Source organism: Hippocampus guttulatus, chromosome 7, assembly GCF_054856545.1.
Source record: "Hippocampus guttulatus isolate MCC_2025c chromosome 7, RoL_Hgut_1.0, whole genome shotgun sequence".
NCBI classification, from domain to species: domain Eukaryota; kingdom Metazoa; phylum Chordata; class Actinopteri; order Syngnathiformes; family Syngnathidae; genus Hippocampus; species Hippocampus guttulatus.
The window spans coordinates 8,688,901-8,705,035 of record NC_141267.1 but is presented as its reverse complement, the minus strand read 5'-3'; the positions used below and the strand labels follow the sequence as shown (position 1 = coordinate 8,705,035).

General features: G+C 42.1%; 1 protein-coding gene across 5 annotated transcripts in view; it reads right to left on the bottom strand.

Annotated features, from left to right (window-relative positions):
• LOC147202169 (microtubule-associated serine/threonine-protein kinase 3-like) overlaps positions 1 to 15,747 on the bottom strand; it is a 44,402-nt gene extending 28,655 nt beyond the window's left edge. For 2 of the 5 annotated variants that reach the window (XM_086115368.1, XM_086115369.1), the window contains exons 1-4: positions 15,299 to 15,744; positions 11,248 to 11,337; positions 5,094 to 5,182; positions 765 to 837 (exon numbers count right to left, since the gene is read on the bottom strand). In XM_086115368.1, the coding sequence (XP_085971494.1) occupies positions 765 to 837; positions 5,094 to 5,182; positions 11,248 to 11,337; positions 15,299 to 15,345 (299 nt within the window). In that variant the 5' untranslated portion in view covers positions 15,346 to 15,744. The other 3 variants (XM_086115372.1, XM_086115373.1, XM_086115370.1) reach the window with 3 other exon arrangements.
• Between the last annotated feature and the right edge of the window lie 388 nt (positions 15,748 to 16,135).

The following is a 16,135-nucleotide window of genomic DNA, read 5'->3' as shown; positions in this document are numbered from 1 at the left end:
GCCTGATTCTGACCTGTCATTTGCGTTGGACGGATGCTAAAACTTCATTTAGAAGAATGTTTTCTTTGTTCAAACTCATCTAGTTTCAAAATGAAAAATCTGAACAAATCCTGTGTTTTTATTAGGTTGTTGTTAAATGGCTTCAAGGAGCCATCTCATTTTTAGCTTCACTTGTAGGCTACACGTGCTCGTAGGAGAAGCATGTTGCCATAGGAACTGGGTTGAATGCTTTGTGAGTGGGTTTAAGGGTACCAACTAACACATGGCAACACATTCATCCTCGCCTGGAAGATCTGGCAGACAGACAGGTATTGCGTGCTCCAGGCTACGTGGCCAACCATCACTTTGCAAGACACCAAGACTCACGGGGAGATCCACAAAGTGTGATAACACTTATTACCTTTTTAATTATCGACTCTTAATCAATCATGTTAATTGGTTCACTGGAGTTCAAACTGTGAAATGAAAAGACTCCAGGGCTTGTAAGCACAGCCTCTGGAGTTGAAATGGGCAATTTCTGCAGTGATTGTTTCGAAAATAATGTAGCAAAATCACAAGACAACACATTGCAGCCCTGTAGTTGAGCAGTTTTGGGTCGTCAAGTAACGTCATTTGCTGCTGTTAAAATCATCAAACGTGTTCACCATGGACACAATTGGGGGAAAAAATACATCACCTTTCTTTTTTTTCCCAACAGTTCAAGACTAATTGCTGAAAAATATTTGGCAGACATTTACAACATCAAATAAGCAATGCAGACATACCTTCGGGCAAACGGAAAGTTGACGCAGGCACTGGTCGACACATTTCGTGGGCTGTCCAGTGGGCTGCTTGCGGCTAAATGAGGAAAGATTTCAACATACTCTAAGTTGTATTCACACCTTTAAGTGGCAAGGGGGAATAATTAAAAGAAATTTAATGACACTGCAAATAACCACACGGCAGTATTTACTAGCTGACTTCATGTTTATAAACGGACGCTCAATCACTCCGACAACAAGCTCTTCTGAATAAGATACATCATCTTGATATGACTTTGCCAAACATTCCAGTATCTATTCATGGATAGCTGTAAATTGTGAGCTGGGGTCAGACAGACCAGACTGAGAGGGTTGAGCATCATTTTGAAATACCGAGAGATGGAGGCGATTAGAGACTGATTGCACGCTCTCATGGGATAATCCTCGGGAGATTGCACATCCGCACACTGCTGGCACGAGGGGCCTTGTCTACCAACACTTTCCGGAGAGTGCAGCTGCTTCGGAGCATTAAGTGGAATGTCAACAAAATTGTTGATTCAGAAACCAACAACTCCAAATTATCATCACACAGGCTCTTGTGCCATGATGGGAAACACATGAAATGTCATTGAGATGACTTTCAAATCGGTATGGTCAAAGTTCTGAATTAGAATGCAACCTAAGGTCGTACATTCAGGAATTTGACCCAAAACTAATTTGGAAAAATGTGCCTGCGTTGCCCACAGAAATGGCCCTTGTGCATGGCATCATGCCAGGCCTCAACTGACCATTGTTTCGAAAAGGATCACTCCAGTGTGTCCCAAACCTCTGACGGCAAAGCCAACAGCTAATGTTAACTGCGAGTGTTACCCGCACGTTATCAGACCAGCTACTATTATGTCGTCACGGGTTATGTGAAAATTAAGAGAGGAATAAATAAGGAACGAGCGGCACAGTGGTCATCTGGTTAGCACGTTGCCCCCAAAGTGCAGAGGTGTGTGGGTTTTCTCCGGGTACTCCGGTTTCCTCCCACATTCCAAAAACATGCATTGCAGGTTGAGTGTGCACACCAAATTGTCCCGAGGTATGATTGTGAGCACGAATGGTTGTTTGTCTATGTGTGCCCTGCAACTAGCTGGCAACCCGTTCAGGGTGTATCCTGCCTACTGCCTAAAGATAGGCTCCAGCACGCCATGATAAGCAGATTAGAAACTGGATGGATGGATAAAGAAGGAATAAACGAGCAAAATAAAGTAAGAGTCGATGATACGGCAGCACCTCTATGGTTGGAGGGTGGGTACTGCACATATTTCATGGGGCGAACAATATAAAACCTCTTAAAAAAAAATAAAACCTCTTTAAAAAAAATAAAAATCAAATAAAAATCCATCCGTCCATTTTCCGATTCCGCTTATCGTCACAAGGGGTGACTGGAGCCTATCCCAGCAATCTTCGAGCAGTAGGCGGGGGACACCCTAAACCGGTTACCAGCCAGTCGCAGGGCACACAGAGACGAACAACCATCCACGCTCACACTCACACCTAGGGACAATTTAGAGTGTTCAATCAGCCTGCCATGCATGTTTTTGGAATGTGGCAGGAAACGCAGGCCCGGGGAGAACATGCAAACTCCACACAGGAAGGCCGGAGCCGGGATCGAACCCACGACCTCTGCACTGTGAGGTTGACATGCTAACCACTGGACCAGCGGGCGGCCCTAAAATAAAAATCAATTTCCGAATCAAATCAAATCCTCATAATTAAAAAAATGATAAATCCACACGCAATAATGATGTTCAAATCTTGGAAAAAGTGCCATTTAAACACAGCCCGAGAATACACCAATTTTAATTGACATCAATAAATTAACAATAAAAATATATGTAATAACAACACTGTCATTGAACATACCGTGACTAAAATGAATCTTTGAGCCTGAAAATGAGCACAAAATCCTGCATACAGCACACAGCACTCAATGTAGAGGTTACGCAAAACATTTTTACCATGAAAACACTCTCTGATAGGACACTTGGAACATGGATAGCTAATGTATTTTGACATGAAATTCATTTTATTTCAGTGTGAAATTCATTTGGATAAACTATACTACAGATCGTACGTAGTTAATCAAAACAGCTGCTACTGCCATTGAAGTGGCTCAGCATGTCTCCTCAGTTGCAGCAGCCCTTGTAAATGCTTTGAGCAAAAAAACAGTGGGCTTCAATCTGATTCTGCAAACCCAAACCAATTCCAAATGACTGACGAAACGGCTTTCAAAACAATAGGACAGGAGAAGTGATTTTTGTGGCAAGCCTTTTGGCATTCCAACACACAAGTGCCTTGCCACTTTCGTTACAGCTTCACTACCTCGTCCAAAAGACAGAAAATTACTGCGCTAGCTTGGGATGTGCTTTAAAGAAAAGTCAGCGCACAAAAAATGTTTTTGAAAAGAATGTGTTTCATGCAGCCCCTCTCGTCTAAATTGTGTAAGTGGAATACGAGTTAAGCAGGAAAACTCACCCATTTTTGTCCATGTCAGGGCGTGACCATTTTTGGCACTTGCTGTCAACTGAAAATGACGTCATAGTTGCTCGAGGCTCAGGGAACAAACAATCATGGCTCAGTTTCAGAGAACAGGTGAGCCATGATTGGTGCTTCCCTGAGCGCTGAGCAACCGTAATGTCAGAAAGCGGCAAGATGGCCACCCTCTGAGATGGCTAGAAACAGGTGGATTTTGCTGCTTAACTCATATTTCACAAACGCAATATGAATCAGAATCAGAATGTTGTGCTTAGACTAGCGAAGGCCCAACAGAACATGTTAAAATTTGGGGGTTGACTTCCCTTTTAAATATCTATCATTTACACAGAACAGTGAGTTCAGATGAAGGATTTTTATATGCAGTGTAAGAAGGGCTACTGCATTTGTGACCCTTTTTAAATGTATTTCCGATTTCATACAGCTAAAAGTCTCTTGCTTTGTTGTAAGCCTTCCCAGAGTGCAATCATGTTAATTGGCAGCCTAGAAGCCAAAAGACAAGTTCTTACAAGAGGCTGTCTTGTTAACGTGTGATGCGAAACTTGAATTGTCAAGTACAAAAGCAAACAAAACACGGTATCACAGTGAAGTGCCAGTTGCAGAAATCTGCCAGAGTAGATATTCTTGTGTGGTCTCAAAAAACAGTCTGCTACTTTCTGAGGTAAGTTGGGCAGCAGACACGTCAAGTCATAAATGCTCAACAGGAGGATGCTTGAAACGGACTAATAAAGAGGGACAACTTTTTGTTTCTCAGCTGCCGCTGTTTTTAAATATGAAACACAGACGAGGTATGCGCCTCTGTGTAATTTGAACAATCAAATGAGTTAATTAATGAGCAGATGCAGGGTGAATTGTTTGTGTCTTGTAAATAACAGCAAAAAAGAGTTAAGGTTTCGTGGAATCGCTCGACACCTAAAAGTTGTAATTCAAAGCTGTATAATGTAAATTCTGATGAGGGTTTGAGCTAAGTCTCGTAATTTGCTTCCCCGGTTTGTCATAGCAATTATTCTTGGGAGGACATTTGACCTGAAAGTTATTGGGGAGCCACTATGAGGATCCAAGGCAACATGGCAGGACAAGGCCTTCCTCACCCTGAAGAGAGTAAACGAGATCTCAGCAGTGTGAAACTGGAGCCGGCTCCAGTTTCACACTGCTCTTGAATAGTGCTCTTCCAAAATGCTCTTGAATAGTTTGGCTGCCAACATGCTGTGCAGCAGAGATCAGTCCTTCTGAGCTCAAGTTTAGAAAAATGGCATTGAACCGGTTCAACAAGAAAGCACCTGCTGCTGCAACCACATGTAACTGCTCTGTCATTGAAATAAGTACACTGCAATAAACAAAGGTGGATAACAAAAGCTGTCTCATAATACTGATGTCACACAATGATGTCACACTCTTAATGGCGTTCCACCTTCCAATGCGATGAAATATGTGACCCTCCTAAGAATATACCGACCTGCACTGAACCGTGGTAAATGGAACAGGACTGCTTGGCGAGCAAACACCATAATTTTGAGTCATAGTTTTGTGCAGGGAAACGTAAATTGTTGTTTAGAATCAATTCACATCAAAACAAGAAGATGTTACTTTGGTTTGACAAATCCTAAGGATTGTTAACATAAGGGTTACTGCTTAAAAGCAAGTAAGACTTGACAACTCTTGGAGGGAGCCTGTGAGGTGTGTGACCCACAGGCAACCTAATGATTTGTGATGTAAGAATTAGCACACCTTTATTTGTGCTCAATTAACTAGTGCTAATTTTTACAATGTCTGTGTTTGGGCTGCTGTTGCAAGTCAGAGCATGGATCTTACCTGTATGGACTGAGAGGGGGGAGAGGGGTCGGGACAAAGTGGGTGATGGCGATCCGACACAGAGACTCTTCCTGTTGTTGCTGCGGCAGCTGGCGCACAAACACAACATGACAAAAATTAACAAGCCATTTCTCTTAAGTCACAACAATCAATGCTGATATAAACAAGGCTTACAATGGAAACCTACTTCTACGTACAGTTGATAATGTTGGGACAGGTGTTTTGTCTCATTGCTAGGTCTTCAGATAACTGCCTACAAATCCCCTCTTCTACTTTGTAATTAATGGCAGCAAAATGAAAAATGGTTATTGTAAGTACAGGGTCCATAAAAACACTCTGATTACACGACATAATGATACCTAATCCAATTCAATTATATTGATAAAGATTGGGGTGACATGGTGGTCGACCGGTTCGCACGCCGACCTCACAGTACTCCAATTACTTCCCACATTCCCCCAAAAAACAAACATGCGTGGCAGGTCAATCAGTTCGAGGTGCACCCCACCTACTGCCCAAAGACAGCATGCCCGCAACCCTTGTGAGGATAAGTGGATTAGAAAATGGATGGATGGATGGATGATGAAGATGGAATCCATAGATTCCATAACAATGATGTGTTATTTTGCTTTCAGTCCGTCAGCCCATCATACCGTAACACATTATATGGCCTCTTCTTCTAGGATTGAACTGTTGCTGCTCAAAGTCACCCAAAAGATATTAATCAACTGTACGGTTGCACTAGCTCGACAGTTATTTCACTGTCAGGAGATCCTTCAACGAGCACCTGCCAAACAGATTGATGCGCCGTGCTAGATAAGCTGAATCAGGTGTTCTGCAAGTGGACTGCAGCGTCATGGGACCAAACAACTACGTCTTTCTTTCTAGAGCAATTATTATGTACCTCATTCCTGCAACACTAGATGAGTTGAAAATTTGTACCACTGAAGCAGTTTCTGGATATGATGTCGTGAGAGGACAGACTTTTGCATCGATTGTTTGCAGAGCAACCAGGAGCCCATATGAAACTGGATGAAATCAGGCATCTGTAGCTACCAAGTGTAAAAGATTATTTAAATCACGTTACAACATGTGTTTAATATTGTGGAGTGTTTTTGTGGACACCCTGGACTATATCTGCCACTACGTTAGCAGAACACATGGCCGATCTGATCTGAACAGTTAAGTTGCTGTTAAAACAACTTTGCATTTCCAAAAGCTTTTTGTAATCATCTTGACCTTGGTTATCCGCTGCAAACACTATTCTTATGCAATGCTTGTGTTGACTAGTGTATTTGTGCGCATATACAGCTGTAGTTTAAAGCTGAATGAGGGTAATGACACTGCATGGATTAATGAGATCTGACCTCGGAGGTAGCCGCAATCCACTAAGCTCTGGCCTTTGGCAATACACCGAATGAATCGTAATAACCTCAAATAACATTTAACCAGATGCAGAACAGTGGATGATGATGATGGTAGAATGGTCTTGTTTTTATCATCAAAATTGTGTGTAAACCATGACAAGGAACACATTTTGCTGTTCCATCATATAGTAATTGATGGCTTTTTAAATTAAAGGGGACGCAATGTAACTATATTATATTCAGAGGACTACTTTTGAGTTTATACCACAAGAATATGCAACACTTCAACTCTGTCCTGTTTCCAATAACTTGGGGGATTCTTTGTGCCATCCAGAGAGATTTAAACCAATCCATGAGATTATTTCCACCCTCCAAACAGATCTGCTTGAAGGAACATTTATGTAACTCCAACTCTAATCTGCAGGCAAATTCATGACAAACTACTATGGCCTTAGAGAGTGGGAGGGAGAACTAATGAGAGCCAAAATACAAAGACGGAACCTCCTGTCAACAGACTCATGTCTGATGGGAGTGGGTGCAACGACAGCAGCAGGCCCAGCTTGAGTTGCAGATGTCCAAGCCTGATTTTGAATGTGTGTGTGTGTGTGTGTGTGTGTGTGTGTGTGTGTGTGTGTGTGTGTGTGTGTGTGTGTGTGTGTGTACAGGGTGGGGAGGATATAATCACCCAAGCCTAAAAAGAAGGGGCCAAACTTGGGACCATAAACGCCACCGTGAGCAGATGTTTCATTGGGATGAACGATGATTGTTGTGCAAAAATATTTCAAACAAATGAAATGCATTCCTACATATATTTACCTCAAATAAATAAGACAGCTAAACAATGTGTTGATGTGTCACTTGACTAAACATTCCTTTTTAGACCATGCTTGCAGGAATAATTACTTCATTGCATTCATACAGCCTGCCACTTGACTTTTAACAGGTTAGTAACTTGGCCGTGGAATAGTCAAGAGCAGTAACGGGCTCCCAGTACACTTTTACTAGACAGTACATTTATTTGTAGTAATGACAATGCCATCTATGGTCATTACAATTAACAAAATATGCACCCCACCCCCCATCCCGCCCCACATAGCATGTCTTTTTATCACCATTCTTTGTGTTTTCAGGGACAACAAAGTGATGCAATTTAAAACATACACAACGACCAGACCACATTCGATGAGCTCGTTATCGTGGCCTGGAGTTTTTGTGTTTTTAAAGCCAAACAAAACAACAAACTCCAGTCCTACATGTCCTACGCTATGGAGGTTTATTTTTTCTTATACGACGTCCACAGTGCATCCTACGACTGTAGTTGGCCTGAATTAGAGGGATGTATTGTTGGGCTGCTGTAAGGTTATACCTCACCCAACACAACGGATATTACAGTGTCAAATTATTGCAATATAGTCAAATTATGATGCAGTACTCCAGTTTAACAGCTCCATCCAAGACAAAAGCTTCTCCTCGCCTTCCCCAAATGTGGGATTAACGTTCTAGCATTTAGCTCAACAATTCTTTCATATCACTGCGGTGGAGATAACAAAATAAAACAATTTGCATGTTTTCCTATGTTGGCTACAAGTCATCACGTCATTCAAAACAACCCGAATTACAGCCAACGACCCAAAAGTGAATAACTATTATGTCTTGAGTTTAACACGTACAGTAAATTTCCAATTCCTGTGAACTAACCTTTTTGAGCGCTTCAGCAAGGCTTCAGGAACAAAATGGGACTTGTTCCGGCTCGGTTGACTTGGGTCCGACATACTAAACGATTCTCTTTCATAACCTTAAAAAGTTTAGTGCGAATTTCAATAGACTGGATCGCAGGTCCTCTTCTGGTCTCTCCACCATCGTCTTTCTCTTTCGCCAACTCCTTTTGTTTTCAACGCCGATTACGTCTGCCGCGTGCAGTACGAATCAAAGCGGTTTCGGCGCTCCTTACATGTTCTGGTTCGCTGTCGAACTGCGGTATTGTGCCCGAAACACCAAGCTCATGACGGTATATTTGCTGGACAACACAGACCACCGAGCAGCGAGTCGCAAACACACGCTGCTGGTTGTGTGTGTCCGTGTAAGGAACCTGGAGTCTGATGCTGCGTTCAAGTGCCGCTCGGTTACTTTGGATCCAACTTTGCCTCTGTTTGAAAGCATCGACCGGCCATCGATAGCAAAATAAATGACTTTGACATCAAAAGATTTGTATATTTTTTCGGGGAACGACGCGGCACAAAGTTTACAAGTGTGAATACCCCGTTTATAGTTTAAAAGTATGTCTCAAAGGGGTGGTAGTCTAAAATGTATCTAATGTGGTAAGGCTATCTCGGGGTATAGTGACCTCGCCAGCCCTGTCGCGAATAGAATAGAGAACCACCCCACCCGCACTAAACGTGTAGGAACCGCAATTACGGCTGGACGATTTTGGAAAAATAATCTAATTGCGACCCCCACCCCGGACCACCACCAAACTGCAGTTGTGATTTAACAAAAAATGATTTTCAAGGTCGTCTCCCCATGTATTTTTTAACAAACAACCTATAAATACAATAAACAATGTTACCATTTATTATACATGTTTTGGTCTCTTAGGTTACCCTTACGACAACATAAAGGTAACTCAAGCATGAATTAATATGAAGTTTATCTATTACAGCGACAGTAACTTAATTTGCATTGAAGCATTTTGTACAACTTGATGAAAACTCCACGCAGGACGGCCTCACCTAGGAATCAAAACCGGTACCTCTTAAGTGTGAGGCAGATGTGCAAAACATTAAAACGCCTTTGTACTGGTTTATGGAATGTGGTACAACACTTATCTAACAAAGGGATTCCCTACATTCCGATTTAAACTTCACACAAGAAAATGAGCAACATTTAAAATGGAAACCATAGCAGGTTGGATGTGAAACGTCTTGAAAGATGATGTTAACAAATGAGCAATGCGTCATACTGTTACTGTGTCATAAAATCATGCAAATCCGGCTTTAGTCAATTGCTTTATGGTTAAACACACACACACACACACACACACACACACACACACACACACACACACACACACACACACACACACACACACAATTCTGTATTGCTCATAGTGTGGCATGATAGCCAAGCGCCGCTGACACATCCAGAAACATGCTGGATGCAAACGTCTGTGTTTGCAGTGTTGTCTTCCTCCAGAGCACCCATCATCGTTGCCAAGCAACCCACAGACTTAGACAACTAATAACTGGTGGGGCTTAACTGGTAAAACATGGGCTTCTTAAAATATAAAGACAACCACATTATTAGGTGCTATACTGTACATGAGAAAGGCTTTCTTCAAATGGCAGAACATGTCATTTAGTTACCCTCTTTTAGTTTTTATAGTTTGCAATCACAGCAGAGCAACATGACACTGAAGTAGACCTGGGCAAAGTATGGCACGGGGGTTAGATCCGGCCCACCACAATCTGACTAGCCCTCAGAGTGAATGTGAAGTCAAAATCCAACAAATAATGTGGTGCTTTTATTTTGAAAGTTGCGCTCTTATTTTATGGCGCACATACAGACGGTGGCACAAGCAAGGTAGCGAGCGAGAGCTGCAACTTGTGTCTGCGGTGTTGCCAGCTAGACATTTTCTGTTTGTTCATGGACTTGTCCGAGCCCTGTCGCAACTATTTTTACGAAAAAAAAAGAAACTAGCAATAATGCTGCTAAATAATAATGCAAAATAAACTAACAATAGTGCAACATTCTTATTTCCTGCACAGTGGAGGGAAGAGGGCCAAAAAGATTCGTACCGATAATACTGTATACAAATCTACAGTATCAATACAAATCTATAGTATCATCTACTGTATGTAGTGATGTAGGTGTATTCTAAATTATCAGCAAATCATGATACTGTACATCACTGTCAATAATGTACTTTCCAATTACATACAGTAATCCCTCGTTTATCGCGGTTAATGGGGACCAAAACCACTCACGACAAATGAAAATCCGCGAAGTAGCGACCAATTAACTTTTTTTTTAAGTCCGCACATGGTCTGCCAGAAGCTGCGAAAGTCAGCAAAACAACAGCGAGTCACATAGAGCAACATATACAGTACTGTACTCCATATATATGATTTTTTTTTTTTTTATGAATATGTTTGAAAAAAATCTGCGATGCACTGAAGCCGCAATATACGAACTGCGAAATAGCGAGGGATCACTGTATATTTTTTGAGAGTCCCGTCTCGGAACAGCTAATATGAATTGGTGGTTGGTGCACAAAATTAATGTTAGAATTTTGAATCTGTAAAGATAACATTTATGCCGCCTAATTATGACAACATATACCACCATGTACAATACATCTTTATTTTTATAGCACTTTCACAACACCTGCAGCATTGTATTGAAACAAGACAACATGCTTTTTCAAAATAAATTTCCCACCCTCGTACTATAGGTTTGGCTCTGCTCTTGTGTGCTCCTGCTTTCTAATAAAAATGCTACTTTAATTAGCAAATAAATCAGTAGCCAGAAAGGATTTACTCTGATGGGAAGGAATTCATTTTAGCTGTTCGGAGTTCATGCTAAAAGATTGCCAATTTGCTGAGGGTGAACAAAAACAACTCGTACGTTGACAAGCTTCTTCTTGTGGCAGAGGTCAAGACAGAAATAACCTTTTTGCCAACTCACTGGAAGGGAAGACACTTTTAGACAAAACTCCTTTACGTAGAAGCAGCCTGTCATGAATCGTAGTTCACTCTCACAAACAGCAGTATGTGACCTGGTCATCTTACCTCCAGGGGTGAAGGGTTTGCAACGGGCTGCAAGGGCTGCAGGGGCTGCACGGACTCAGGAGAGTGGGGCTCTGATAAGTGGGTGATAAACTGAAAGGCAAGAAATGGTTGCATAGATTAGTGTACTGGCTTTCAAATCAAAATCAGTGAACAGCAAAACTTCATATGATGGTATAAGGAAGCCACTCGACATTGTGCGCCGTGTGATACTAGTCCTGCCTGAACAGTACATGTTGTTCATCACAGAATTTGTTGACGCTTATGAGTTCACTTAAAGACGTACGGCACATTGAAACGACACTAAGCCATTTTCCCATATTCTTGTAAATATGTGACGCGTTCATTTTTTAATCAAATAATGTAGTCATGATTAGAAGGCTTTATTTGCAAAAATTGGTGAAAAAGTAGACATAAACACTTGACCCACTTTGTGACATAGAAAATTGAAGCACACCCAGAACCCAGGGCTAAATCCCATTTAGAAATCGATGATCTACATCCCTTGCCAAAAAGAATGAACTATGCAATGAAAATGAGGTATATGATGAATTGATTTCACTTAGAAATGTTCCCAGGTGTCTGACAAAATACTCCCAAGGATCAAAAACCATAGCACACATTTATACACTTTATCAATAATTTCTTGCTGAAATTGGCCTGTGATAGGGTGCCTCTGTCCAATGAAAGTGGCCCATCAGTCACCTATCCAACACATTGTTGGACTAATGACAATTTAATTTCCCTGACAACTCTGGGAGGAGCTAGAGGTGGCTGCATCTTGAGCCCCAAATGTTTAAAAAAACTGCAAAACCCATGTTGTATACAGCAGGGGTGTTGGTCGTGCGGATCTGGTCCCCCTAATTTTCTGTGCGCCCAAGCAATGTCCAATGTTAATAACGCAGAGTAGACAAATGCGACAACACACAAACAATCTTGCAGCAACGGGCTGTTGCAGCACTGCCGTTTGCTATAGACTTTGACTTGGACTCATTGTCAGGGACTAGGACTTAACTTGGACTCATGGTCAGGGATTTGAGACTTCACTTGGACTTGGATTCAAAAGTCTTGAGACTTAATTTGGACTTGGCCATAGATACTTGTACCCATGTCTGGGTGGCCTGCAGCCCTCTATCCCACTGGAACAGAGCCCCTGCCCTGAGTTGAGCTCCACATTTAAAACTGAGGGCCACTAGAAAATGGGCGGTGGGGCACAAATGGCCCCCTGGGCCATAGTTTGGTCACCACTGGTATACATTACCATATTTTCTGTACTACAAGCCATTACTTTTTCCCCCAGTCTTTGACCCCTGGTGCTTTGATTGTGACATAGCTTACTTATTAATTTTTACTGACGATCTTCGAGCCGACATCATCGCTTTACTCATAGTTTCGTCACATCTGACCGATGAAATTACCCAACATGTCACAGTGGACTAATGAATCTGCCATGTCCGCCCTGTAGCGGTGCAGGGCTGTTAGGAGCGAATGGGAGAGAAATTTAGCATCTTGAGTTGAATGTAATGAGCATTGGGAACACGTGCCATAAATGCAGCCATCTCTGCAGTGCGATCCCTGTCTCTTTGTTGCTTGTGTTGTGTTCGCGATAACCTTTTGTGATTAGTTAAACTGCGCTACAAACCCTTGCTGCGGCTGAAGCAATGCGTCCCCGGAGATGGCACCATCAACAGGGACACATTGCTTCAATGGCGGCGGATTGGTTTGCAGCCTTAACTGGGTCACGGAACCTTATTTTGAAGGTTTCCTGACTCGGTCAGCTGTTTTTTTAGACACATGACAAGGAAACAGTGACAGTTCAGATGCAGGCGGAAGTGAGAGCCAAAACTGTCAGCTCGGTAAGAGGTTTTTTTTTCTTCACACACACAAAAAAAAATATTGTGTGATAAAAAGGAAACCTTAAACCTATTTCAACTAATAAGAAGACAAGATGGATGTCATACCGCTATCCATCGCCGTGTTTTTCTCCAAACCATCAGCTTCACCGTGAGCGCCTCCCGCAGACGAGTCTCTGAGTAAACCAAAAGCCTACGAGGCACGTCAGACCCGCCTTCTACGCCAGCCACACAAGCCTCTTTTCCTCTCTCAGAAGCCAATGTTGATGAATGTTAATAACTGTATAAGGGTTTTTAAATTACAGATTTAAGTAAATACGTGCAGTGTTGTAATCTTTGTCTCACACATGTAAAAGTATAACCCAACATTAATATGCCCATTTAACAAAACTAAATGCACCTCTGTTTACCTTTTGTTTCTTTCTCTGTGAAGGTTACAGGCCACATTTCTTCTTTGTCTTTTTTTTTTTTTAATCACAGGTGTCACCAGTCATCGATATGGCAACAAACCCAACACTAAATGTTATTGGCCAAAACTAAAGCAACCTTCTGATGCAACCTTTGATGGTGTAAGATGTACTTTATGACATTCAACTGGCATCACGCCATACATCCGATCAAGAGTGCATGATTTTCGCCTTGAAATGTGCCAGCTCAGCCACCCAAAGGCATGCATCACCCTGACACTAACCCTGCGCTGTTTTACTTTAACGAATTGCCTGCTCAGATGTAAGCAGTGCCTTGTGGGCTCTACAGTGCCGTTATTGTTTCAGAGCTGCGATGGCTTCTCTGCGCTAAACCAGCCACCAAAACACTAATCAACATGTTGTCATAGTAATGCAGGGGGGATGCTGGCACTTGCAAACACGTTTGACATTCTATAGCCTTGGTATAATTACACAGTTTCAGTCACGCACAATTTTCCTTAAGATCCCAAAAGCAAAACCTTCAAAATGCCTCACTGATGATCATGTCATTTTCATTTTTTCAGCACTTCTGTGCTTGTGTAAAGTGAGGAGAAAATCCTTCGCTGACTCACTAGTGACATTCTATCAGAATGGCACAAATCCGCACAATTATTTAAAGTAGTGATGGCAACATTATTCACAAGCATAGCAGTTTTGTTTATCACTTTGAGGAAGCTTAACTCATGATGTCACAAGTTTTATCCCGGCCATTTCTCAAGAAAGGTTTGACTCGTGAGGTGCTAGAAAACATATACACAAAGTACGATCCAATTCTCAGACAATGTTGCATATCCTGTAAAACATACGAAACACAATCATATTTTATTGGGCATCTGTGATCATCCGGCCACTCCCTCTCTGTTCAATGAGTGTGATACCTTCCCTGTATCTTTGCGAGCACCTGCAAAGTGCCTTAAAAAGACAATGAAAACAAATGGCGCATGCTTAGCTGAGATCATCCACTGGGGACTCGGAGGCAGATTGATTCTACGCTCCTACGTCTTATGGATCAGCATCTAGTAGGCAGCAGGTACCCTGCTTCCCAACCCCCACTCACGTCGCACTAAATACTGGAGCTGCTACGATTAATGTGCTGGAAGAGTGGGCAAATAACACTGTTATGTACTTTGTTATGTAGACAACAATAACAGCAGTTTTATGCCTGTATCGATAGATAGATAGTACATGAAGTCTTGTGCTAAGGTTATGTTGTGCAGGAATGTTAGAGTGAGAAAACAAACAATGGCACAGGAGAGTGGGACAATGAGGAACACAAGAGTGAGAAAAATTCACACTATGTAAAATTTAGGTTAAAATAGTAAGAGTAAGACTTTTTGAAAAAACAATTTTAAAAATCCACAATCCTCTTCTTCCAATATCCCCGTGCATTTTAAACATAATGGCTTAAAAATTGTGGTCACTCATTGGAAGCCTTTGTTTGCATTCCACTTCATGACGTCATTGCTGATTTCTGATCTTTAGTTTTCGGGTTTAATTTTGCGCTTTCACTTGATTTTATGTATTGTCCCTATACTATAGTGTACACAGTATTGTGCATTTTTGTGTGTGTGTGTGTTATCACTTCTAGTAATTAAGGCAACCGTAGTTGTAGTTTCACTTCGTGTGACTTCCCCAAACAGTTGCGAGACAATATCTGCCAAGAACACGACAATATTTGTTGGCGTCTAAAACTTCTGCAAAGCGGTGGGGAAAAGATAGCAAAAGGTTACTTACTCCAGAGTCAAAGAGGGAATCTTGAGTTTATCCCTTCTGGACTTCATATTTGCCGGACACGCCAAAAGAGGCGGCTCCTCTCTCAGGGCAGTGCGGCACGACTGGCGCTCTCTCCCGGGCTCAAGTTCCAAACACTCATCGCTACATTCTCCGCCGGTCTAAATATAGCAATTTAGACAAAAGCGTGTCGTTTGGCAGCCAGTTTCCACCTAAAATGCAGTTCAAGCTCAAAAGGGATTCTCTCGCGCGCGCGTGTTTAGGGAGCAACCGAGAGCGATTAGTATGGAGCAGCTCAACCAGCAGAAAGCGAGAGAGACGGGTCACCGTTCACCTCCATGTGACTGGTGGGAGGACAGCAGAGGGAAGGAGGAAGCTTCGCAGTCTATTGGCGGAGACAAAATCAATTTGGGCGGTGGGTGTCAGTCAGAAGTGGGAACGAAGCCCTTGGACGCAATGATGTAATTCGCAGCTGGCTGTGGTTTCCGCAAACTGTCAGTGGTCTTCCACACTTGCAGTAAATGACCTGAGCGACAATCAAAAGGATTTCACAATCCAGAACATTTTTACAACACTACACAACCGCCGTGAACCATGAAGCGTGCTCAATACATCACGATTTTTTAACAGATTGTAACTCTTTTATTTTGTTGTGTGACCAAGGTCCGAACTCAAATCAAATTCCCATATGATGCGAATGCCCGATTAATCCACTCCCACTCCAGCCCCTAAATACACCAGTATTTTTTGCAAGCCATTTCCACATAAATGCAAAAAAAGTATTTTTGTTAAAACTGTCAATAGCTAACAATAGTACATTATTATACAGTATGTGGGTGT